The sequence below is a fragment of the Protomyctophum bolini genome, assembly GCF_963924005.1.
Source record: "Protomyctophum bolini genome assembly, chromosome: 15".
NCBI classification, from domain to species: Eukaryota; Metazoa; Chordata; class Actinopteri; order Myctophiformes; family Myctophidae; genus Protomyctophum; species Protomyctophum bolini.
The window spans coordinates 13,508,704-13,534,164 of record NC_137876.1 but is presented as its reverse complement, the minus strand read 5'-3'; the positions used below and the strand labels follow the sequence as shown (position 1 = coordinate 13,534,164).

Below are 25,461 nucleotides of genomic sequence, written 5' to 3'. Positions count from 1 at the left end.
GATTCAGGCGTCAGACAATCGATTAATAACGATTGCATTTATTAGAATTTCTTTATCAACTCATTTATTCAAAAAATTACATGTACAGTATATCCAGTCAAAAAAATGATATCGACATCGAACACAGAACATTAGAAGAATCTGTGTGAGGTGCAAAGCTATAGAACAAGGACAAAAGAAACAAAAAACTAAATGAGTATATGAAACATACAAATATACATACATTCATAGAAACATTGAACTTACATGTAAAGTAAAGCAAAGGAGGAAAGTCTTAAGCCAGATTTATAACTTGTCTAGCACAGGTGTTGTGGCACCATCATACAATGTATAAAATAGGGCTTAAGGCTTAAGATGTTAAATTAACAATACATATATATATCCCAGAAATAGCTAGCAGCAGCAATTTGAGAAACAGTAGTCCAAATGTACGTAAACAAGCATTGTACTTTGCTATAGCAAAAGATTCTGTGGCACAGAGGATGTCAAAATTACAATCAAATCTGTAGTGTGTGTATAGCATGGAAACATGCAAAGACTGCGACCCTCAACGACCCTCACAACGACCCTGTCTGCAATAAAAGCAGCATGTGTTTGAGGGGACACTGTTGTACATTAGTGCAAAATACAATGTGGTGAGAGGTAATATTTCAATGAAAATATATTAAGAATATAGACATATGAAGAAGACATGTTTTATATGAATGGTTTACAAATAGGTGGAAATGACAGATGTAGCCCCATTACTAATCGTTTAAGACAACAGGAACTAAACCATTACTGACTCAATAAAAGCTCTTATGACAGCAATAATGTGTTGTGTTGTTTATTGTCCTATAAAGTGAACCGGAGTGTATCTAAAATAGGGATCACACGTACATCTCAAAGGGAAACTTGAGAAAAAAATCCTGCTGCTGAATAATCTCAACTAGCCAATGCTCAAATGCCTCAAAAAACATTGTTTCACTTAGGCTGGTGGTGATTGTGCCGAGCCACATGTCCTTGTCACATTAGAACGATAATCATATATCGGCCAATGGAGCATAAAGCTATGCTCCATCATACAAGCTCACCGCATTGTGAACTTGTAGATCTGCTATAACAAAACCGTTATAAATTGGGCTTCAGTTTCCCTTTAAAATGATTCCGATCTGTGGATATGTCAGTAATTGTGCAACTGCACACCATAGGCATAGAAAAGGCATACCAAATCACTTTAGACAAACATAAAACATACACTTCCAAAATAGTATAAATACTGTACTGTAGGAGGAATGCTTGAACACCCGACTGGTTTTGTTGCCAAGTGACTTAACATTCACATTGTACCCATGTGTGGAAAGAAAATAGTTTATACAAGGTGGTAAGAGTTACTCTCTAGCAATGCTTATGCATCAGTGGTTCAGCAGTTTGGCAGACCAAAAAACAGCATCAAGTAAATATAAATAAGCATTTTGAATGACAAGACAGCATGCAAAAAGGCCAGAGTTTTGACTGGGCTTGCTCTGTACTGTGACGGTAAATTCATCTTTGATAGTGAAATATCTTTATGTTGCATCAAGCTTCACTGAATTTGAACGGCTTGTATCATGTTCCCAGTGTCCAGGAAGTGATGACAGCAGTGTCCAAGTGGCCAGAGTGCTTTTATATGTGTTATCAATACGCTTTCATCTCACAGAGCATCATGGAACCATTTTGTTTGTTGACTGGCATGGATGGATGGTTTAAACTTGTATTATTCTTTGTTGCTTAAAATTCTGTTTCTTGCCGTTTGCTTTTGTCTGATGAGCTGCAGAAGCTATTGGATGAGTGGTCATATCTCCAAACAGGACTCTGCATGAGCTAATCTTCACGCATCGATATCATTACTAGTGTAGCCCATAGTGTAGCACATACCACCTAGTATAAAAAAGCCCACAGTAACCTTTTAATTAACAGCCACCAGAAGGTTTATGGCATGTTAGCTTGTAGATATGTTTTTGTTGTTTAACATCTGGCACCTCACACTTTGCATTTCTTCAGTGAAATATTTAGAATGGCCTCCATTACCACATTTGAGTTTAATGTTACAGATCTTGTGCTCTTCTGTTGGGAGTAAAAAACACTTACTTACCATTATTACATTATAAACATGTTTTCAGAATCTCACATTCAATCCAGACAGATTTTTTTTAATCTTATTTTTTTAACCTAGAGTAGGAGTAAATATGTAGTGTCACAGTAGATATGGTTGTAAAGCACATTTGTATTATAATGGCATGTGTCTACTGGCAATACAATATTCGATTTCTGGCACACCATCTCTGCAGACTGTCTCAAAGCCACGTTGGCTAAGGCTTTAATGTCTGATGAGAGATTATTCATTCTGTCAAAGAGCCATACTTCGCCTTAACCACTTAAACATGGAATAGCTGATCCTACAAGCTCACATGATGTGCTGTGACTGAGCTTGTAGATCTCCTATTTCTTATATAGGGCTTAAGTGGTTAAATACCACATTGCTCGGCACTAATGAAAAACATTTTTGACATTCTTTATATTCCACAGAGGGAAAAGTGGTCAACAATGAAATTTGACATAATTCTAGGGGTGCAAATACACAGTACAATCAGATCGGCAAGGTTTTCCTGCAGACAAAATAAAATCTCAATTAACCACTTCCTCAAAACGTGATTTGTCGTTAATACAAAACAATCTTATCTTAGTTTATTAGAATAGCTCTAAAAAGTGACCCATTGTGCCTGAGTTGATTACACTGAATTTTAATTTAAATCCTACTAATTATATTGTGCTCTAAACATAATCAACATTGGTCATATCATTGGCAAATTAGCACGTCAATAAAAGACATGCACAAAAATCAAGTATAGCCCTGACACCTTTTGAAGGTGAATTGGAGGTATAGTGGCGTCAATGTGTCCTCTAACCATTAACCTCACATTTAGACAAGGCAGAGCTTCTTGGACAAATGTTTAACCACATTAACCCTGGGCATCTACACTTTACAAAATATAAAAACAAAAAGTTAAATAGTTTTTTCAATTTTCAAAAACTTCAGATCAAGCTCACACAGATCTGCTATTTTCACTATTTGTCCCTCGACAAAGTAGTACATAGGGCTTAAGTGGTTAGCGCAGGACTTTGCATTGGACCAGTGGATACACAGCGATGTCTTTTAGTGCGCATAGTGCAGTAGTTTACTGTATGTTATATTTTGGTCTCACTTCCCCATTTAATTCAGGTGGGAACGACCCTGCACCTGGCGTTGTGGCGGTGTGACAGCAGATGAACACCGCTGAGGGAAGTGTGTTGTTGTAGTGTGCGTGTGGCCGACCTCAGACTAAGTGTCCAAAACCATGTCTGACGTCATCTGGCGCCACCGTCCTCGACCTCTCGCCGGGCCTGGGGCCACCGCCTCGATGGGTGGTGGAGGGGACCGTCCTCCGGTCTCTGACGGGGGGTCTGGACGGTCGCACCCCCGCTGTGGAAGTGACCACGGGAGCTGAGGACGGCTTGGCGGGTTCAGCCTGGCCACTGGGCCCCATGATGGTGTTGATGACTGATGAGGACAAAAACACAAAGCGTGAGCTCACCAGTTGAGGAAGACAAGCTACTGTATGTGCAGAGGAGTGAAGATACAGCTTAATTTGAGTTATTTTGAACGGACTCACCCTCAAGCTGTGTTTGTACTCTTCTGAGCTCTTTTAGGATCGATGCAATTTCCTGAAATGCAGAAGTCATGACCTTTAGGTGAAATAGACGAAACAAACAAAGAGGGATGTCTGGGAGGGTATGGTTACCGGTATTATAGGTAGCTAAAACTAAAAAGAGGGGGATTTCTTTTAAACTGAAAATCTATACTGTTGACCGGAGACCCCTATGAGTCTGTACATAGCCCGCTCCTTTATTCCGTTTTCACAAAATATCTTCGTTGGAAATAGGTAATCTACAAAATCACATGTCACTGTCGCGTTGCAACGCTTTGACAAAAAAAAGCGAGTCATTCTTAAAACTAAAAACGACTAAAGCCAGCAAATTAAAAAGCCAACTTTCTGTCGATTATAAGTCTGTGGTTAAGTTATTTTGTGTTTCAATATAATCTAAAATCAGTCGTGTAATGGTGATCCTTTTCCCCCGTACTACCGCAGCCAATGTAGATCTATTGTTGTCAGAGGAGCAGATTGTTTTTCTCACCTCCGTCTTTCAGACTCTACGCTTCTGTTATGGGGACGAGTTCTAGCGCGCAAGTGTGTGCACCGTACCAGCGAGTGCACGTGAAAACATGATTGGTACCATGCTGTGGTACTGCGTTCTACGAGCATGACACCGTCTAAAATGCAACACATGTTGTGTTTGATATATCTTCATTTCTGTTGTTGCATGTCTTACATGCTCACGAGTCACAACACATCGCAATGCAATGTGCTGTGATAGTACATCTGATATTTTTGATAATCTGATATGTACATGGCCTGAAGCTCAATATATAGGCTTCATGACACTTGGCCGTTCTGATATTGGATGACAAAAATACAACATATTGTGCAGCCCTAGTCCTTTTTGCTGAATTAGCGAACCCTGCTGGCTGGTCAGAGGACCTGTTCAGCAGGGAGGGGAATGGGGGGGATATAGTGTGACCCTTGGACAGAAACCAGCGAAGCATTCGGAAATGTGCTCTGAGAATCTGCAATGGTCTGACTGCTCTGAATTTCTGAACGACCAGAGAGCACCTGGGGTGAGTCTCAGCATTATCAAAGGTCATTTCCAAATGCACCCACAGACAGGATGCAAGTTTGTTAGTTCTGATTGAGAAGTGGGTGACTGTGCCCACTTCGGAGACCAGTTGATTCCCATCTTTTGTACTAATGATGGTGGGAGTGGCCATCTTGTTAAAATAAAGGATCTTTGGTTACGGTGATGTGGGTTTCAATTCCCTCCCCAATCACTAAACTGGGGAAAATATTAAGTAGATGCACCAACGGACCTTGTTTGAGGTTTGGAGTATAGGGACATCACTGTCAGCATTGACCTTTGCCTCAATCTTTTCCCAGACATCAATCTTGTCCTGGAACAGCACCCTGTGAGCACAAAGCCAGGTGATGTTAAGTACAGTAGCTACAGCAGGAAGCCGCTTTAGTAAAGCAAACTGAAGGGTAGCTTAGCACAAATAATTACAGGCAAAGCCATGCAAGAATAAACTGTAGCTATAACATGGAAATGTTCATGGACTCACAGCTCATTAGCCTAGCTAAATTATACTTCGTTGCTGGTGTCCTGCACCAAAAATAGCTTACATGTGCTATATTATTCTCTTTCATAAAGCAGACATAACCCGTTACAGAAGAACAAAGTTAAAATGACTACTGTGGGCAATTACGGGTATTGGTTATAACACAAGATTTGTTTGTCAAATTGTAAATAGGCTCAGGAAAGGGTATTTACTTATGTTAAAGCTACAATCCACAAGTTGTATGTCCTCTCACGATGGAGAGATTTATTGTAACATCCCTTATTGGAACCCTGGTATACTCCCATGGTTATACCAGGGGGAGCCATTAGGTTTTTAAACATAAGGCAAAATTTAGGTTAGACCATCACCAACCACTGCAGATGTGGTAGTTGTATTGTATTAAATGATACTTGTATTCATTAAATATGTCGTATAGATGTGTGAGGTTCATACTTGATTTTCTCTGCCAACTGCTCAGTGTTCTCTCTGATCGCCATGGAAACCTGGGACACTGGATTCAGCTCGTCTACAGTGGCCTATAGGAAGGTAAGAATAAAAGGTAAACATGCATAGTAGTACAGAGGTTCTCAAAGTGGGGTCTGGGGACCCCCAGTGGTCCTTCAACCACTCTAAACCTACAGTATATAAATCGGCTAGCTTGTGAAGCTTTCATTCAAAAAGGAGTGACATTGTCCGTATGTGTCAGACCTCATCTTCGCTCCCACGCCTCAAGGTGGTCTCATGGTCACAAGTGTCATGGTCCGGTTCCGTAGAGTCCGGAATCTGTGGAACATGCTGCAATACAAATAGACCTCACATCAACACTCAATCATTTATAATAGTTACAATCTATTACAAATCATAGCAGGTAGAGAAGTGAAATTTGTTGTTTGAAATGTTAAGAATAGTGAATGAATTTAACATTGGTATCCGACAGTGATGGTGTGGTTATCAGAAGTGTGCTATCTATGCCATTGAGAAATTGCTTCTGAATGAGATTTGTAAATGGTAGAAATCCACTTGTCACAAACAAAAACAAGTAAGAATGTAGTTTGTGCTACAGAGGGAAAATGGAAAGTCTCACATTAAGTAAATTTTTATCTTGAATCCTATCATCTTATTGTGAAAACATAAAAACTCCTATAACCTGAGAAAAACACGGTCTTGATGATGTGTTTTATGCAGGTTAGTGGAATTCTTTCCGAGCCGAGCTGGAGTTCTTGACACACAGTGGGCTGTATTTTGCGTGTCTTAAGTACCAGGTCTTATTACTTAACTTAAGACCTGGAGGCGTGGTCAATGCTCTTTGGCCACTCAGAATAGCCAAATGGCATTGATCACGCCTCCAGGTCTTAAATTAAGTAATACAAAATACAGCCCACAGTGTTATGTCACATATTCACAACATGTCCTCTTCACAATAGAATAGTATTACTATTCTATTCACTAAGTAAGTAAAGAAGTAAGACAATATGTGCTGTACCTCTTCATGAGCGCTCACAGAAGACACGGTGGTGCTGTCCGCCACCTCAGTGTCGGGAGGATCAGCATCTCCAGCCACGTCATGGATCTCTCTGGCCAGGATAGCCAGATCTTTGGCCAGGTCCTGACTCAGCCTGCCATGCAGAGAGGAGAGCACACAGCAGCCTGCTGCTTACTAATACTTACACAAGGAAATATGCTCATCATATTATCCATGAAATGCTAAAAAGGAGGTCAAGCGTTTTTGTTTACAGCACTCCAGTGGACACATGCCGGTGGCCTGGCTGCGGCATGTTTAGCCATTTGACTACTAGAGAGTACCCATTTTCCCCCCATAACTTCCCATGACGTGTATTGGTTGATACAGAGTACCTATCCGATACCAGTGTGGATTGGAATAAAAATGTATCTAGAACAGTGGGGTCTAGGGACCCTCAGGGTTCCTTGAAGACCCTTACAGGTCTGTAACTGAGTGTGTACAAAAGGAACCAAATGGACCCTCCATGTACACCCTCAGAGTTAAGGGTGTCCTTGACATTAAAACATTTGAGAACCACTGATCTAGGTTGCAGCTACAAGAAAATAGTACCAAAAAGTCATACAACATCAACTGAAGCAATCAAAATATTACTGCAAATGAAATATCATCGTGTGATATATTACGTGGTATTGGATCGGCATAGACTGGCATACACGCCGAATCGCTGATACCAGCATTTTGAGCAGTATTGGCACCTTTTCCGATACTGGCATGAATATCGGAAAACATACCTACAACTAGAACTAACAGGAGTGCTTGATAAATTATACCATTTATAATAATACCATTTATTTCAGTACAGTATGCAAATTGCTTCAGATAACACTATCATTTCGTGGCGGTTGAAAATTATATAAAAAGAAAAATAAAGAAAATGTCACTTATCCTGAAATGGGGCTTTTTGTTAATTGATAAACAACAAAGATATTATTTATTATTACATTCGGTACACAATGCAATGCAAGTTAAGCCTCAAAGGAAAAATTCTGATCGAGTATCGTACAACTGAATAAAGTTCTACCTGCGTGCAATTGTGTAATTCATTCATCAGTCAATGGTCAGCCCCACACCCACACCTCCTACTTTTAATACCTTGCAATTTCTGCACTGTGGCTGGACCAGCTGTGGAATGTGTCTCCCTCTCCTTGGCTCTCCTCTTCCGAGTCTCGGCTGCGGGCTTTGGGCCGCATGGCGACCACTGGCTGCCTGCGCGGGCTGTGGGAAGCTGAGGAAGGTTGGGAGCGTTTGTGTTTAGGAGTGCTCTGAACGGACTCATACTCGTCCTCCGAGGTGGAGGCGTAGCCGGAGCCTTTCTGACGTCTCCTGGAGCCTTGGGGCCGTGAATTGGTTTGAGGTTATGAGGAGGAGGAGGTTGTTATGGAAGGCAGTGTGGAAGGAGAGAGAGAGAGAGAGAGAGACATACAGATACTATCAAAGAACACTGCTAATAAGAGCACCACAAAGTATCTCAGATCTACAACATTCACCAGAACCAAATACTACATTAGTATACGGTGGAAGTGCTCATTTCAGCAGCAAATGGGTGAGATGGTTGAAACGATTTTCTTTCCTTATCTGAAATGAGCCCAAGACTTCCACAGCCGCACCAGTGACAGAGAGAAAACAAGTTTTGTGTACTACAAGATATACATTATTATTATATCGTTCATCTAGAACACACTGTTCTCACGTTGTGGTCAACCATTTCATGGTCTTAAATCAGCAGAATTGATGAGAACATTGTGCAGATGAAGGGTAAACTAATTTCACCTCGGGTAGGACAAAGTTGATCAGTTGTTAATCAAAGCCCCAAGTCCCAGTTCCCTTTCCACCGGCTTAACATTTTATGAAATAAAGCTGGTGAAATAAAGAAGAGGCCTACTGTTAGTCAGGCCCCCCAGGAATCCACTGTAAAAAGTTCAATTCAGCGACTTTCTGTAATATTTGCAAAGTTGCCTTTTTCAATGAAACAGTGAAGGGTCTGCTTGGGTCCACAAGAAGGTACAACATTCCATGACAATCAATACATGCAATACGGTAGTTTGAGATAACTTGTTTTGGAGTAAAGTGTTGGCCGTATGGACTCTGCTATCCTTGGAGCTGGCGAGCTGCAGCTACTAGTGGAGCTAAAAATAGCTAAATAGCTAAAAATATACTGTAGACCCTTAGGAACATACAACTGACTTAACACAGACAGGAACATACAACTGACTTTATGAACACAGACAGCAAACACAAACGTATTACAATTATAACTCAATTTCCTCTTCACTGCCTTGTTTATGTAACTCTCTCTCTCTCTCTCTCTCTCTCTGTCTCGTACCGTAGGTACAACAGTACGGCAAAGGCACTACTTTTCCATATTCAGTTTCCATGAAGAATTCTGGGATCATGGAAAGAATCATGGATTTCTGGGGGGCCTGGTTAGTATAGGCTGAAGATTACAAAACTCTCAAACCAATTCAGTAATGTTGGTCCAATCAGGTAATGCTTCCAATCCAGGAAGAAATTCCTTACATTCCTAGAAAACATTGTGTTGGCTAAAACATTATGAATGAAGTATAAATAGATAAAGGAATAATACTGTATGGTATTTTATAGTGACGTGTCAAAAATAAAGTGCATACTCACTGGCTGTGCTGCTGGTGTATTTGGCACTACTGGAGCGTGCACGTGTGACGGGGGTCCTGTTAAGTGCTTGTTTCTGCGGTGCAGGCGTGGGCCCAGGAGGTAGAGACGCCTTGCGGGCAGAGCTGTTGCTAGAGTCCGTGCTGCGGTTAGAATACCCTGCGTTCCTGCCTACCCCCAGCGGGGCGCTGGAGGATTCTGTGTCACTGGGTGTGTTGAAGGAGCCCGTCCTCTTGCGAGGCATCGCCAGCATGTCCAGCCTGGAGAGCTTCTTGTTTTCCTGAGGCTGCTGGGATAGCCTGTCCGTCTCTGTGCCCTCGTTGTCGGAAGCTTCCCCCAGACGGGCCCGCCGCAGCATGGATGCCCTGGTGGCCCTTGGAGCCGACAAGCTGTTGGAACGGGCCAGGGCCTGTGAAGCTTTGGAGGACTTTGAGTCCTCCCTCTGAAGTGGCACAGTGTGTTTCCTACTACGGGCGGTGTGGCGTGTGCCAGACTCCTGGTCAGAATAAGGCAGGTTAGAGCCCAGGGCGTCGTCGCTCAGGTCCACGGAGCCACGTTTGCCTACGTTGCGTCTCTGCCCAACAGGCCTTCTGCTGCTGTCGGCCTTGTGGTTACGGTCCGCTGCACAGTCAGAAGACTGCCGACTGGAATCCTGGCTAGCTATGCTAGCCGAGGACCTCTCCCTAGAGGGCTTTTGAGACAATATGTTTTGACCAGTCTTATTGCTGTGCTGGCTGACTGTGCTGGAAGTATCCATATCAGACTCCCCAGAGAAAGAGTCCATCACTGGAGAGGAAGTGGCATCTGGGCGGCTGACTTGGTGGAGTTTGGCCTCCAGGGAAGCCAGAACGTCCTCTGTTTCTTTGAGGTATGACTGAGTATCCTGGTTGGAGGTTCCATGCGACGTATCAGGGTCAGAGTCTTTGGAAACATTCTGGCTGGAGATGTCAGGCAGCCTGGCTTTACTGGGACGGTCCCTGGTGAAGCTTTCCTGTCTGACCAGGGGTAGGGCTGCCTCTTTGGGCTGGGGGCTTACTCTCCCCTGGCCCAGGTTGGGAGCCGAGGCGTTGTGCTTGACCTGACCAAGGGTACTTCTTTGCTTGGTCAGGGTGGCCGTAGAGAAGGTTTTGATTGGCTGTCTTCTCTCCGTCTTAGGACTGTTGGGTTTTGAGCCTCCACGTTCTGGTTTGGGGGACGTAGCCCCTCCAGAGCCGATGTAGAAAGATGTAGACTTAGATGGAGCTCTGGACTTCTCCTCCTCTGCAGGTTCAGATGGCGGTGTCCTACTCTGCTCCACAACTGAGCCATCGTCTGATTTGCTGCCGTCGCTGAGGCTATCGGGCTCCAAGTCGTCCTGGAGAGATGAACTGTGGAAGCCCTCCTGAGGCGTGGGGGTGACAGTACTGCTCTCCTCTACGTCAAAGGTTGACTGCAGTTCACGGTGAACATGGATGCTGGGAATTGAAACCTCACTCTTCTCTCCCAGAGGTACCTGGGGCAGGATGCGTCGAGTTCTGGAACCATCACAGTCGGGGCTGACATCGTTTCGGTTGAACGTGGCCTTATGGACACCTCTACCCCCTGCTGGATCCAAACCATTTGATGCATATTAAAATAGAGCCGAGTATCATTCATATTCATCAGGGCATCTCATTATCATTTCAAATGTGCAGTGTGTAATGTCGTTGTCAAGTGACTTACCTCCGCCTGGCAGGTCCATCTGGGATGCATGGCCGGGGTCTGTGTAGCTGTCTGCCAAGCTGGCCCAGCGAGACACCCACTTAGGAGTCCCCTGACCTGCTGGACCCCTGGGCTGAACCTACAGCACATTGGAAAAGTGGTTCCGGCTTTAATACAGGTTCATACATTATTTAAGCAAAAGAATGCGAGAGGGATTATTATAGTAAATAACATCACAGCAGTAATCACAGGGACAAGCTGCGCTGGGATGTAATTTACTATAACACATGGCCTCGAGTGTGCTATTGCTTTTATAAAAACAGTTACACATCTGATTTAGGCCGATTACACACTGAGCTATCACAGTCAACACACTGCTCTCTCGTGTTGCTTGATCAAAATCAAAACAAACTGTTTAGAAAGCGATTTTTCATCAAAGAAAGGGAGCATTCTGAAGAAACATTCAATTGATGACTACAGTTATTTGCTTCTACAGTTATTTTCAACACAACTGAAAATCAACCAAGTTCTGGTGATGGTAAAAAGAAGATAATCAGGCAAACACAACCATGGCAGGTAATAACGTTCAGAAGGTGGAGGCCAGACTCTTAGCCACAATGCAAAAAGGAAAAAAAGTGCAGGAAACCAACATTTCGACAATAGTCTTCCTCCAGGTTTGAGGAAGACTACTGTCAGTTTCCTGTGCCTTTTAAATAATGTTTTGCATCATGGATAAGAGTTGTGCCACCTCCTCCATCTCAACAAAAAGAAGATAATCAAAATCAATCAGTATTCATTTAGTACAAATGTATCATAACCATCCGGGAAACATGACCAACTGCTGCTAGAGAACATCAATGTCAGATATGAGAAATATCTAAACAACAAGCCACCTCGAACCGTAGAGGAGAAACAGACTGATTAAGAAACCACGAGAAAGATCACCCAATAAAGAAAGGAAACACCATCAAGACTAATCAAGAGACTAATGCACACATATTTGTGCATTTAAAAAGTGAAACTTCAGCCTAAAAACAGAATTCACACTGTGCTATTCTAATGATTTGAAGTCAATATCAACAAAAAGACAACTGTCACCCTAAGCTGTAGATCAGAGCTCGACAACTTGAATGTGACATCATCAGGTGAAACTTCCAATCAAACCGAATTAATGACTAACTTTGTGGGATCACAGAATTGTGGTTTGCGATAGGACATTGATCCAAATCAGTTTTATTGGGTTCTGAAATATTTCAATGAACCACAATGGGTGCTGTAGTGTCCCTGGAGTTCTTCCGTTATTCATTTTGAACAGCCCCAGGATATAGCTCTAGATGACATCAACACTTCAACATTGACACTCAAAAAACAAATAACACACAGTATGTGAATTATATTCTAGGGTGGATTTTCCCTTTAAATTGCTGATTCATTAACCCAAAAGCTGAATGATTGTAGCGTCAAACTTTGAAGGGTACAGTAAGTTGATATTATTCTTTAACGGATGGCACACACTGAGCGAGAGGCTTTACCTTCACCAGACTTACTCCCTGCGCTGGAGCTGGCATCAGCTCCTCACAGCTACTCTGTCTATGCTGCGTTCTGCCCTGAACATTATGTTCTGGGCTGTCAAGAACACCAAACACCTGTCAGGAACAAAGCACGGCCAGTGGATGATTACGCGGTGAGCAGAAGTCTCGCTGAAAACCATGGCTTATTCTGTCCCGTGACACGGTCGGCACGGCACATTATAAAAAGCCAGCTCTTGACACGGTGAGTTTACATATAAAAAAATAGCAGATCTGTGCTGTGAGCTTGTAGATCTGGTATTTTAGGCGGGCGACACAGCAAAGTCATCAAGCCTTATACATAAAACAATTAAACATGACAGGGAGGAGGTAGATACTAGCCTGGTTAATCATGCTCCGTGCTTCTTCAACCTCCTTATCTTGTACGTCAGCCTCAATGGTGTAAGTTCCTGCATCGCTCAGGCTGTCGTCCTCTTCATTCCTCGGCCCACCGTGGAGGCTCCTGGGTTCCTCACTAGTTGGACTGACCAGGGGCATCCCCGGGGCCTTGAGAGGCACAGGACGGTGGATAGGGGAAGAAGTCTGAACCAGGTAAGGCGCAAGAGGTGGTGGCGTTTTAGACAGGCTCTGGTGAGATTGCGAGGATGCCATTGTGACTGGCGGCTCGGCTGTAGGGGAACTGGGAGTGTTTTTCTCGCGGCTGGAGGAGGCCAACTGTTTGGCTTGTTTGAGGAATTCAGCAGTGAAATCCTGGGCAAGTTTGGATCTCCTGCCGACGCTGGCAAAGGGCCGGACTAAGACCTTGGAGGAGGAGGAGCGGGAAGAGAAGCCGGTGCTGATCCGGTCCTCCGTCTTCTCCCTGCGCAGAGAGCCTGCTCTCTGGGGTACCGAGGAACATGACTCCTTGAGGGGAATGGTGTAGCGTTGTGTTGGGGTAGTGTTGGAGGCTGGCGATGGGGCAACGTGACCTGGGGCTTTTCTTGGCTTGTCCGCCTGAGTCCTGAGGGCTGAGGCATAATCCGGAGCATCCTCCGCGTTGTTGCTAAAAGACTGGGATCGCTTTTTCCGAGGGTTGTCGTCAAAGAACTCGATAACAAACGCCTGGTGAGGGTCAGCCTTGCCGAGGGTTGGCGGGGAGTGGGTCTCTGGCGAGGAGGAGGACAGGGGCTCTTCAACAGGCCGCTGAGACACTCGCGCCCCAACTGGGGATGCAGATTGGCTGGATTCCTTTCCGTTGACGGCAGCGCCCTCCGAGTCGCTGTGAGTGCCATCTTCATGGTGGTGTACTGATGAGGACAAAACAAAACAACATTACACACTAGCTATTGGAATAACACAGTAGCTATTAAAATACATCACTAAAAGGAAAATAATCATAGTTTAATCCTAAAATAATCCCTATTTTGGGCATGTCATTACTGTCAACATTTTCAAAAATATTAGAAGTTTTGAAAAATAGATCTACGGGCTCAAAAGATGTCACGATGAGACACATTTTGATTTGCTGGTTGTTCCTCAGACAAAGCGGAAAACCAAAGGCGATAGAGCCTTTGCAGGTTTTGCCCCTAGGCTATGGAATGAGCTTCCACTCCACCTAAGAACTGTGGACTCTGGACATTTTCAAAGGACTGTTAAAAACTCACCTTTTTAAACAGGCCTTTCCATAGCCGGCCTGGTTAAATGTTGATTGCTTTATTTTGTCTTACTTTATTAATGATATTTGTTTTATTGACTTGTTTTCATTTTAATGTTGTTAAAGCACTTTGTGACTGTAATTGTCTGTGAAAGGTGCTCTATAAATAAACTTTACTTACTTACTTACTTAAGACACATTTTGATTAGATTGGCTATTTTGGGCATTGTATTTCTCCTTTTTTTTTTAAAGCCTTTTACCGGTAATAAAGGGGCTGTGTAGGCCAGTGTTCCCACCCATTCTGGGTGGGAACCCTTTTTGGTGTTTTAAGCATCATGTTAAGCCATTTTTTAGCCATTTAAAAATAGCAGATCTACAAGCTCATAGCGCGGCACCGAGTGGTGCAATACTAGCTTGTAGGTCTGCTATTCTTGAAAAATCTTGTGTCGCAAATCTTTGACTGTATATTACAGTACTGTATATAACTTTTTTAACTCAAATCTTTGCTTCTGAGGGGTTCCTGCTTCCTGGAATAACATATTTTCAGATGGGGGTCTGCGTCCAATTACATATCATTTTGGGGTCCTTGACATGAAATATTGAGCTCCACTGACATAGAAACATGAGGTTTTAACCCTGTGAGCTCCACTGACATAGAAACATAGGTATTTCAGAAAACTGTCAGGATTAAAATGTCGACGTCAGGCCTAAATGGGTTAACTATGGTGACGATGACTATTCACTGATGAAGATTAAATATATTGACAATTTCATGTGCGACGGGTTGTGTAGATCACTTATTATCAACATGCAACAGAATATCAACAAAATCAACTGTAGATTTAGTCGAGCAGAATCTTATATTTAGTCCACTATAACTTTTCAGATTGCCATCAGCGACTCACCTCTAGCAGCCCTCTGAACCGATTGGTCACTCTTTGTGCTGTACACGTCGTCGGCCTGGGCCCGCCTCTTCATCATGCTCGCGTTGGTCGAAACCAACCAATCGGCAACTTTGCTCTGTGCCGACATCACCTCGGTGGGCGCGGCCATGGCCTCCTTGCGCTGCTGCTGGCGGAGGGCGAACTTTGTCACATGGTCCTTGATCTTCATCTTGCCTGGAGTGCAGCTGTCAAACTCTATGGTGAAGGAGGCGTGGCTCTGGACCACGGGGGTCGTGGGGGTGGAGGGGACACGTGGAGGGGTGGAGGGGACACGCAGAGGGGTGGAGGAGTGGTCCGGGGCGTCCTTGGTGGGGATCTCGTGGACCTCTTGTGCGTGGGCAGGGCACTGCGGCTGGGTCTCCTTAGTGGGCAACTCAAAGTAGCTGGGCTCCCGCCGGTAGGAGTAGATGGTCTTGGCTTGGCTCTCAGACAGAGAGCCGTTCACCTCACTTCCCGAGACATGTATGGCAGCCTCTGTTAACAAGGCAACAGGGAAAGGTTGTGTGGTGGACCCAGTAACAAAGTTACAACTAATTTACTTGAGTGCTGCACTTTACTTGAGTCAATTTATTTAGCATCTGTACTTTACCTATTTATTTTTGGATACATATTACTTATACCATTGCCATCCACTAAATTTCAAAGACTAATATTGTACTTTTTACTCCGCTAGGCAGGGAAAAGTACATTATGAATTGACCAAGTTTCAAATATAGCGAAGATCTCACATGGCACATGTGTGATCTTGCAGATGTTATTTTCATATATATATTTTCTGACATTTCTGGAATTCTTGGGTACAAGTTAAGTAGGTTGGGACGACTCGGGAGTGGCATAGACCGAGTGTCTTTGTCTCCCACTGCTGATCAACATACAAGAGCACACATGATGAGCCATCATCAACCTGGTCTACTCAATATTAAAACATATTGAAATTATGATCTATTAACGCAGGATGACTACTGCTCCACTCGGTACTTTTCTGTAAAGGCGTTTCAAGCATGAATGAGTTCACAGACTCCATACTGATGGAGATAAGAGATTTCCACACTTGGATCTATGCAGTGTTTCACATTATTTTGAGCTTTCGGTCTATCAGACCTTCATCAGAAGATACATGATTATGCTACGCTATGATCTATTAATTAAAGTATATCCAGGTGAATAAGCATCTATGTTTCCAACCCGAATATGAACGAATATGTACTTAGCAGTAAAATAATTAAGACTCCAGTGGTTGGAAATCTGTCAGCTAGATGTGGACAAATCACTTGAGGAGCCCAGAGTCTAGTGGAGGGTGGCTGGCTGAGTGGTAATAATCTGTTCCAGTCCAGGCAACACGAGGCAAACACAACCACCGCACTCCCTCCCCATAGCAGCTTAGTGGGTCATAATCCATCACAATGTAACCTAGCACTGCCCACTGGCATGGCACGGCCTGAGTTGGCTCACAGTCCACTGCTGGCAGCCAAGAGAGCCACCATCCATCTCCCAATGACCTACACAGGACACTGGAAGACTGTGGCACAGCAGAACATGCCAGTTCACATTAGGATCAACAAAGCAAGAGATGTTAGCTCCCCCACTCATCTAGAGATGTAATTTAAATAACAGGGTAATATCAGGGTAATTTAGGCCGTGTATATTTTGCCCTCAAAAGACCTGACCATTCTTGCATAAATTGCATGATTTTTATGTACCATTCAAATCCATTAGAGACGAGGTACAAGGTTCCCAAACTTTTTAGCTCAAGACCAAGAGAGAATTGGACGTTAGCCGGGGACCCAAAATAGTGAAAATAGAAGATCTACAATCACCATGTTCAGCTATTTTCACTACTACTTAAATAGTTTCCAAATTTCTTATATTTTTCCTTTATATCTCCATGAATTTACAGGAAAATAATCATTGAATTTGGTTTTAATTCATGGAAAACTGGATTTTTTTAAAATAATAATAATTAAAAACGAATTGTAGGAAAAACACATAAACAATTCCACAGCCCATAAATTGGTACCGGCCCAGTGTTTGGGAACCAGCGGGTAGCGTTCTTCTGACCTGAATAGTTTCCACCGCCGCTCTGCTCTCTCTTCTTCTCCGGGTCCTCGTCATCCTCTCCCCACCAGGATGGCTGGCCATACAGAGGAGTTGGCTTCGATATGGGACTATCTCCGGTGGCTAACAGACACACACACAAACACAGACACACGCACACACACATACACAATATCAGACTCATGGACACGTGCACAGGAAGAAACAGAGACGCAGGAGAGCGAGGAGAGAGAAGTGACGGAAACGCACAGTGTTGACCTCCTTGTACAGATTCTGGTACTTATGACAAAGGCCAAATGTGAAGGGGATTGGTCATACTGTTCCTCGAGACATACTGTACACACATACATTTGTGGAATTTAAAGATTTATATAAGTCGGCCCGCACAGCAAAACATTGCCTCATGTCAAGCTACGAAATGGCATTAAACAGTCTGGGTTTGTTCTTGCAACATGGAGACATGGCAAAACACTGGCATCCATTTCACTGTGTACTACTGTAATATTAAGGAGGTTTTATTCTTTAAAAAAGTGACTGTAAACACTTTTTTGTTTGTTTAAAATACATACATCCTTTTTACTCAAGTTGGTTATGTATAAATTAAGCTAGTCTTGTGTGTGGGAATTTGACACTTCCCACACGAGAATGGTGAGGGTCAGCTTGTGTATTCCCTCGATCCATCACCAGATAGGCTAATGATCACAGGGTAGGCCAGGACAAAGGTTTGCCTAATCTTCACTACAATGAGATCAAGCCAATTGTGACGTTCCCAATATATCATCAAGGCAAGGTACCGGTACATTTATTTGGAGAGCACATTTACACAGAATATTAAGACAAAATGCAAAAGAAACACATTATAATCCTTCACCATTGATAGAAATCAAAATTATTGTTATTAATCACTTTAAAACTGGCATCCCTATTTTGGCAGAACTACAAGCTGTGAGCTTGTAGTCCGGATATATTAGCATTTTTAATGGGGCTTAAAGAGTTATGGCACAGAGTTATGGTAGAGGTTTTTGTTAGGCCTAGATCCGTTTTGTTATAATATTATGCTAAAAGAGTGACTTTGACACCCGTTTCACCATGCAATGCACATCAATGAGGAGACTACTTTGGAAGTTTGGATCTTATCAACGGAATAAGATATCTCAACAGTGTTTGGCGTTACATCACGGCAAAGTAATCATAAGTCTTATCACTGCTGGCCTAAATACTGAATATGTCAGTATTTATCCCCCTCCACATGAATAACACACATGTAGGGGGATGAGTTCCGACCCGTCATTCATTCCACAGCTGACATATTGTTTAACAGCTGGCTGGCTGGCCCACTATATGGTACTAATCAGATAATCTACATGGCTGTTGTGTGCCTGATAGAGACGCTAAACGAGCTCTGTGGAGTCTAGACCCCAACGATCCAAAGTGACAGCGGCACTCCAACACTGTTGCCGGGCCAACACACAATAAAACATCAACAACAGTGTGACGGTAGGAGCAACAGAGCGCCATGTTGCCAATTCCATTCCTGCTAATTTGCTAGCGAGGGAAAACTGTGGGTGGGACACCAACCCGCCTAAAATGGTCTTAAGTACAGAGCTGAGCTGTCATTTGGGTTTACAGGGTTAGTCTAGCATGCCATGCATCCTCACACAGGAGCCACTCGTAAACATCCGCTGGGAAAGTTGGATTTGAATGCACAAGCTCGATACAAAGCCATTATATAATGCATGCTATGATTTCTGGCAAAATCCTAAAAAAGTGGGTGAATTTCAATGTGGCATTCAGTTTGTGCTTCTGTAGGAAATATTGAGCAGGACTGTGTCCTGACTAACTGAGTCACTGAAAGTACAAGGCAAGAGGGCAGGGCATTCCACACCCAGTACAGCTGCAGGGGAAACACACACACACACACACACATACATCCTGTTCTTCTAGTCTTCAAGTTGCTGTCTGAGACATCAGCCAGCGATGTCATAAAACGTGCACCAACCTCAACATGCTACAGAATCATTCAAGCCAGTATTGAGCTTTAATGTTTGGACAATTGTGTGTAGTCTGACTGGCAAGACAAGACTATCCCTTCCAATCATAATAATAGAAATTCCAACACAATCGAGCCTTTCAAAGAGCATGACAGCACACACTGGAGCCAAACAAGAGGCTTATTTACAAGCTGAAGATACACACTCAGATAAACAGCTTTCTGCTGCTTGTGGAACCAAGAGATGCACTTACTGTATTTCTCAGTGTACTTGGCTTGCCCAAATCTATTCCATTAACCACCTAAGCCTAATGTGAACAGCATGTTGGTCATAACACAGCAGTGCCGCAGACACAGTCAGCAGTGGCACCTGCCTAGCAGGTATGGATGGGCCAAATTAGTAATAATCAAACTTCAACAAGGGTAAAGGGTCTTGTCTTGTGAAATCTGGTTACATGAAAATGTTCGTGAAAATGCTACAAAAACCTTTTAATGAGTAAAGCTTTATAATTTACATTCTTTTTTAACATCATCATTAGCATCATTCCTAACCGGTTTCATGACGGTATGAATCAAGTTAAGCCACTTCAACGTATGTATGAAAGTCTTTAAGTCAGGAAACTGCAGTTAAGGACCACAGCACAAACAAACAAAATATCTCTGCTTGGTTAGACTCTGTGGTAGTGCAACAGCTAGGCTCTGTTCTAGAAAGGCAATTGTTGCTAAAAGGAAGCCAGAGAGTTAATTTCCAAGAATCTTTTGTAATTCAGCACTCAAACTGTTGGAGATTTTTTTGGCCTAAGAGACTGAGGCTATTTATAGCTTCAGTTATAGTTTTTCCCCAAGTATGCTTATAGTGAATATGGAGCAGGAAGTATGAGAATTCCTAGGCCAACAGTGGGAGTGTGTGTTTTGTCGGCCTGTGTGAATGAACTTCATTGAGAAAGTGCGTCTCTAGAACTAACAATCCACCAACTGTTCGACTGTTGTTTATACAGAGAAAAAAAGATATGCTCACATTGGGGCAAAGACACGATGAGGGCAAAGGGAGCATGAGAATGAAGACAAACACATCTTTCCAATTCTGCTGTTCCACATGTTAAGTACAGTCATGGCCTCCAAGCTGGACATAAGGCCATCTCTACTCTTGCAGTCAAGCATGGCCGTCAGAGATAAGGCTACATCTATCGCTAACTCCACACCCCTCCACTTGGCTAGCAAACCATTTATTCACAAATACTCACCCTGACAACTCTGAGATAGGATTAGACACGTAGCTGCCATACCCACACTACAGGGCCTCTTGCAGACTAGCCTCTCTCAGCTCACGAGGCAGTCTGATCTCCCACTGGGCATCCTCTTAATAAAGGAAGCTGTGTCCGGCTTCATCAAGAGATCTCCTGCCAAACTCACATAGCAAATGGAGACAAAGACTTCCTCTTCCTTGTGTGGATACCTCATCCAAATCAAGTCGAGAGGAAGCGTTTACCTTCAGGCGACATCGACAACTACAACCGCCGTAGAATGTGAAACTCGAGTCTGTTGTGTCATTGTCAATATTTGTGTGTGCGCAGACCGAGATGTTTACCTGTGGTGGAATGGGCTTTGCGCTCAGTCTTGTCCTTGGAGTCAGAGCCGAGTTGTTTCTGTCTCTTCCTGGCCTCCAGGGCCTTCATGCTAAGCTGCAGCTGGGTGGTGTACTTCTCATGCTGAAGACAAGACAATAAATGACTCTTCATGTGACCACCGCACTCTGACTTTAGGTGCGTTACCCGTGGAACAGGGACAAGCGTTTCGGTTATCCAGCCTTCATCAGTGTCACAGGGACACTGTTGAAGGCTGGATAGCTGAAACGTTTGTCCCCGTTCAAAAATGAAATAAATATTTTGAACTGAAGTCTTGGTGTGTGTGCGACCCACTACCGTTATTTAGAAGACAAGACAGACATGTAACCGTAACATTGGAAAATCGATCCAGACAGAATTGCAAATGTGCACTCATGTCGATTTATTTTTCTTGCAAAAAAGCAGAGCTGCGCATTAGGCACATGAGGCCGTCAGTTGTACTCACTTTAAGGGCTTCCTCTGGTACCTTGTGTTGACTCTTCTCCAGGATGTACACATGGACATGTGGGGGAGTTGTCAAGGCATAAAAACACACACTGGAAATCATTGGACTCCCCTTATTAATACAGGGCCATAAATATTATGTTAAGCTCCTTTCTGGATGTGCATGCCGTGTCTCACACAACTGCTGGTTCTATTCAAGCAATATGATTGTATTATTTTGCTATAGCATGATAGCTAAGAGTTTCTCAGCAATGCATATAAATAGGGCTGAATGATCCATTACAACTTGATATCTCAGTGTGTAATTCACAATATGTATAAAGTCCTGTTGTAGCAATAGAACAATTGAGGTTGTCTGTTCCAGTAAATAACGTCTTGGCTTTGATGATCTGACGATGCCTGCAATCATACGAGATGTTATTTACTTTAATACACAACCTTGTGGACAGGAAATTAGTAGACAAGGACAGACTGTTAAAATTCAATCAAGTTAATATATCTTGAGCTACCCACTGTTTGAGACATGTGACATCACAAATCACATGCCTAGTCTGTTCTGTCAGCAAACACACACACACCCCTTGAAAATGTCTCCCACCTATAAGGCGCTTTCACCCTTGTTATCTAACCTGAATTTCACAAACGCTGGGAAGAGGTCAAAGGGTGCAGGAGATTTTCTGTCCACCCTGTTGGAGCAAAATCCCAAACCCCTGACCGAGAAACCACAAGGAATTAAGATGCAGAGAGCGCGCTGAGCAAGGACCACAGAAGGAAAAGAAACATTTATAAATATTCACGTTGTAAAAAGAAAACTGTCTGCCAGAGGAGACCAAGTCATCATGAGCTCATTTTAATCACAGGCTGCTCATCACTGAATTAAAGCTGGTCTGACAGACTGAAAGATCGCAGATGGGCAGGAAGTCGGCTCATGTATTGCGCTGACATTTGACATTTGAAAATAGTCAAAAAAAAAGTTTAAAAAAAAAATGAAAATAGCTGATCTGCAAGCTCACAGAGAATCACAGTGTGACACGTCACGACAAGCTTGTAAATCGGCTATTTCCGTACAACGAATTAATATGTGGTTCATTTAAACTCCATGGCACAATAGTGTCAAAAACAGCTTTTTTTGTCTGCAAGCTACACAAAGGACAATATATATATACTGAAGACAAACAAATGAGATACAACAAAATCTCCACATCAGCATGCCTGGAAAAGGATATCATAACCAAAGCGAACGACATCCGAGAGCTTGAGGATGATGTAGGTCTGTTCTGGGATTCTCAGGTCATTCACAAAGGTCTGTGGGAGAGAAAAAGCAAGTCACTAAGTCATAGTTTAAAGAATGTTACACATATCAGATAGGATTGATAGCACATGATAAAGAGACAGAGGGAGGCAAGAGAGGGAAGGATATCCAGCACTATCTGGTCACCTTACCAGAACAACCCTGACAGTTTAACTAGTACACAGAGCATCAACATTCATAATGTGGAAAAATAATAAAGGTCACTTTATTGGCCATACAGGTCTCCATTTTTCTTACACTCTCGTACACAACGCCAGAGTGAATGTGGACCCAGTAAACATGAATGGGCTAGTATTTGTCGGGACTTTTTCCCACTGAGAGAGTTAAGCCACCACATGTTAAGCCACTGATGAGATTATGGAGTTATGTAATGGCCATCTAGACTAGAGCGCCTCAGAGACAGGTGGATATGAAATGTAGAGACAGTGACTGAACACACACACACAACCTCCTGATTTGGGTCTTGTGATCAATTCAATTCACCACTTAAATTACAGTAACTAGACAGTTTGCATTTAGTAGTGTATAACTCTCTGCAAAGTGCCAAAGCTATGTAAATGTTAAAATATGCCATTTCCCCGTGAGATTACTGAGATATGAGTGATTAGGCGTTAGGCCCCATGCAATTTTGCCCTTGCTTGCCCCTTGATTTATGACCTTGTCAACTCAAATGTTAATCTCTCATGCAAGTGGCGACCACCGTTTTTGTTTTGTAGATAGCTAATGTTCTGTAAGCCATCTTTGAATATATAAATAGTTAAGACACTAACCCAAAGTAACAGACCAAAAGGTAGTAATACTGTATAGACTAAAAAGATCATCAGACCAATGGAAACAAAGAGGCTTTGTAGGGCAGACTGTGTGAGAATGGCCATTTGATACTGTATCAATATGGTACAATACATACACTACAAAGAGTGTGTGAAGAGTAATTATTTATGTGAGACGGACAAAAACTGCTCTGATATCCATATTTTTCCACCATGTTGGATATGAGTTTGGTCCTCCAGGTCGTTAATCTGTTCTGCTCTGATTAGTTTTGCTGCCAAAAGCCATCCTCCAGGAGAACAATGAACAGTCTCTCCCCCTGTGCACTGGCCTGGGTTCTGCGCTGGGATAACAGTGCACTGAAGTGGCAACAGCACAACGGCAGGCTGGACTGGAAGCTGTACAACCAGATAGGAATAATGGGAAATCCAAAAGAAAGGGTCTCAGTCGTGGGTAGCGGGGGAAAGCCAGTCCCTTGACAGTGGTCCTGTTCCACCAACGGAGGAAGGGGGTCTTTTGTGGTGGATCTAATGGGGTTCCGATTAGACTAGAGACTCCAGGGAGACCTGAGGCTGCCAGGCTCCTATATTACCATGGTGTGTGTGTGTGTGTGTGTGTGTGTGTGTGTGTGTGTGTGTGTGTGTGTGTGTGTGTGTGTGTGTGTGTGTGTGTGTGTGGGGGGGGGGGGGGGGGGGGTATAAGCAGGTAGAAGCAGTTTTAGTGAAACTAGAGACGGGTTCACTCACCCCATTCAAGCTCCCCAGGTCCTTCACCATGTGTTCATCTGTGTTTGGGTCGTAGTTGATCACAGCGTGCTGTTTGTCCACACTGCGAGACTGCAAAGTTAAAACCACAAGTAATTATTGGCCATTTCAAAGCAATTAAGCAAGCCCCAGATTATACTCTGATCTGCTGTTTTAGCCATTTCTGAAAACTTTCGTCTTTCCCCTATAATGACGTTCCCAAAATAGGGATGCCAGTTTGAAAGTGAGTAAGACTCATAATGCACAACAGGCAGAACAGTCACTGATTATACAGAAAGAAGTGGACATGGGTGTTGTTGAATAACCAGTTGTGATCCTCTTGACCAGAGATACTTTTGCATAGATAGCTCCTACAGTACGTGTCCTACTTCCGTGTTCACAGCCTCCTACAAACTGGGGGGCCCAAGGACACCGCTAACTGTTATAGGGGCCTGCGTTGCGTGCAGTCGGCAGAGAAATTCCGCATCAAATAAATGAGTCACGGAGGCCCCCATGGAGTGATTACTTTCTCTTCCCTGTCTGAACGAAATAAGTACAACGTCGCTAATTTATGAATTGGAAATGTCCATTCTACACTATTCAATTTCACACTGACTGTTGCAATACCAAGACCCCATTCTCCAGTTTGACGTGTTTATGTTCTGAATATGCCTAGATCAATTAAGGGCCAATGCACATTGATTAATTGATGCAGGGGGATCCTCTCTTTTCTTCTCTCATTAGCTACTCTGGGCCTCTGCTTCAAAGGGATGAAAGTAGACTACCAAACTCATTTGCTAAATTAATATTACAGTTTAATGGTTTATAGAGCGTCACAAATGCTGCACAAGCCGCTAATGGGGACAGACCACTTTCAGATGCTGTGTGCATCTAAATAATGCTTTGCTCAGGATCTCCTCGTAGGACAGTTGCTGGAGCATTCATTCAATCAATGTAATTTTGACAATGCAAGCATGGTACTCCACAAAGGCATTCAAAACAAAGCTTCAGACCTCTCAAAACAAACTGGTCAGGTTACTACTTGGCCTCACACCTAGAACTCACCTAAACCTTGCTCATTTATGCTAGAGTGGAATGGCTAAGGGGGGTACAGAGTACAGTGACTTGCAATGGGCCTAGTCATCAAGATATTCAAGGGACCACCATAAAAGTGCACCTGTCTACAATATGTAACTGGTCCTAGAAAAGTCTTCTAAGTTTAACACAAGAAATGACCCCTCCCCAATTGTTGCTGCTAGTGTTAATGACGTCTTGTATATTATTAGTGTCTTTAACAGTATTGTATAAGTGAATACACAAGACCGAAACGTACCACTGTACTAGTTGCAAAGTGCAAA

The 25,461-nt window shown here is 43.2% G+C and overlaps 1 protein-coding gene across 7 annotated transcripts in view; it reads right to left on the bottom strand.

The window, feature by feature from the left end:
* Positions 1-30: 30 nt before the first annotated feature.
* LOC308329618 (centrosomal protein of 170 kDa protein B-like) overlaps positions 31-25,461 on the bottom strand; it is a 43,773-nt gene continuing 18,342 nt past the window's right edge. For 3 of the 7 annotated variants that reach the window (XM_080784038.1, XM_080784032.1, XM_080784037.1), the window contains 17 exons: positions 24,107-24,196; positions 22,507-22,585; positions 21,282-21,340; positions 20,800-20,920; positions 17,225-17,344; positions 15,128-15,640; positions 12,971-13,875; positions 12,593-12,706; positions 11,082-11,199; positions 9,384-10,964; positions 7,845-8,082; positions 6,714-6,846; positions 5,939-6,025; positions 5,684-5,766; positions 4,985-5,078; positions 3,672-3,723; positions 31-3,559 (listed from right to left, as the gene is read on the bottom strand). In XM_080784038.1, the coding sequence (XP_080640164.1) occupies positions 3,336-3,559; positions 3,672-3,723; positions 4,985-5,078; positions 5,684-5,766; positions 5,939-6,025; positions 6,714-6,846; positions 7,845-8,082; positions 9,384-10,964; positions 11,082-11,199; positions 12,593-12,706; positions 12,971-13,875; positions 15,128-15,640; positions 17,225-17,344; positions 20,800-20,920; positions 21,282-21,340; positions 22,507-22,585; positions 24,107-24,136 (4,551 nt within the window). In that variant the 5' untranslated portion in view covers positions 24,137-24,196 and the 3' untranslated portion in view covers positions 31-3,335. The remainder of the gene's footprint in view (positions 3,560-3,671; positions 3,724-4,984; positions 5,079-5,683; positions 5,767-5,938; positions 6,026-6,713; positions 6,847-7,844; positions 8,083-9,383; positions 10,965-11,081; positions 11,200-12,592; positions 12,707-12,970; positions 13,876-15,127; positions 15,641-17,224; positions 17,345-20,799; positions 20,921-21,281; positions 21,341-22,506; positions 22,586-24,106; positions 24,197-25,461) is intronic. The other 4 variants (XM_080784035.1, XM_080784033.1, XM_080784034.1 and 1 more) reach the window with 4 other exon arrangements.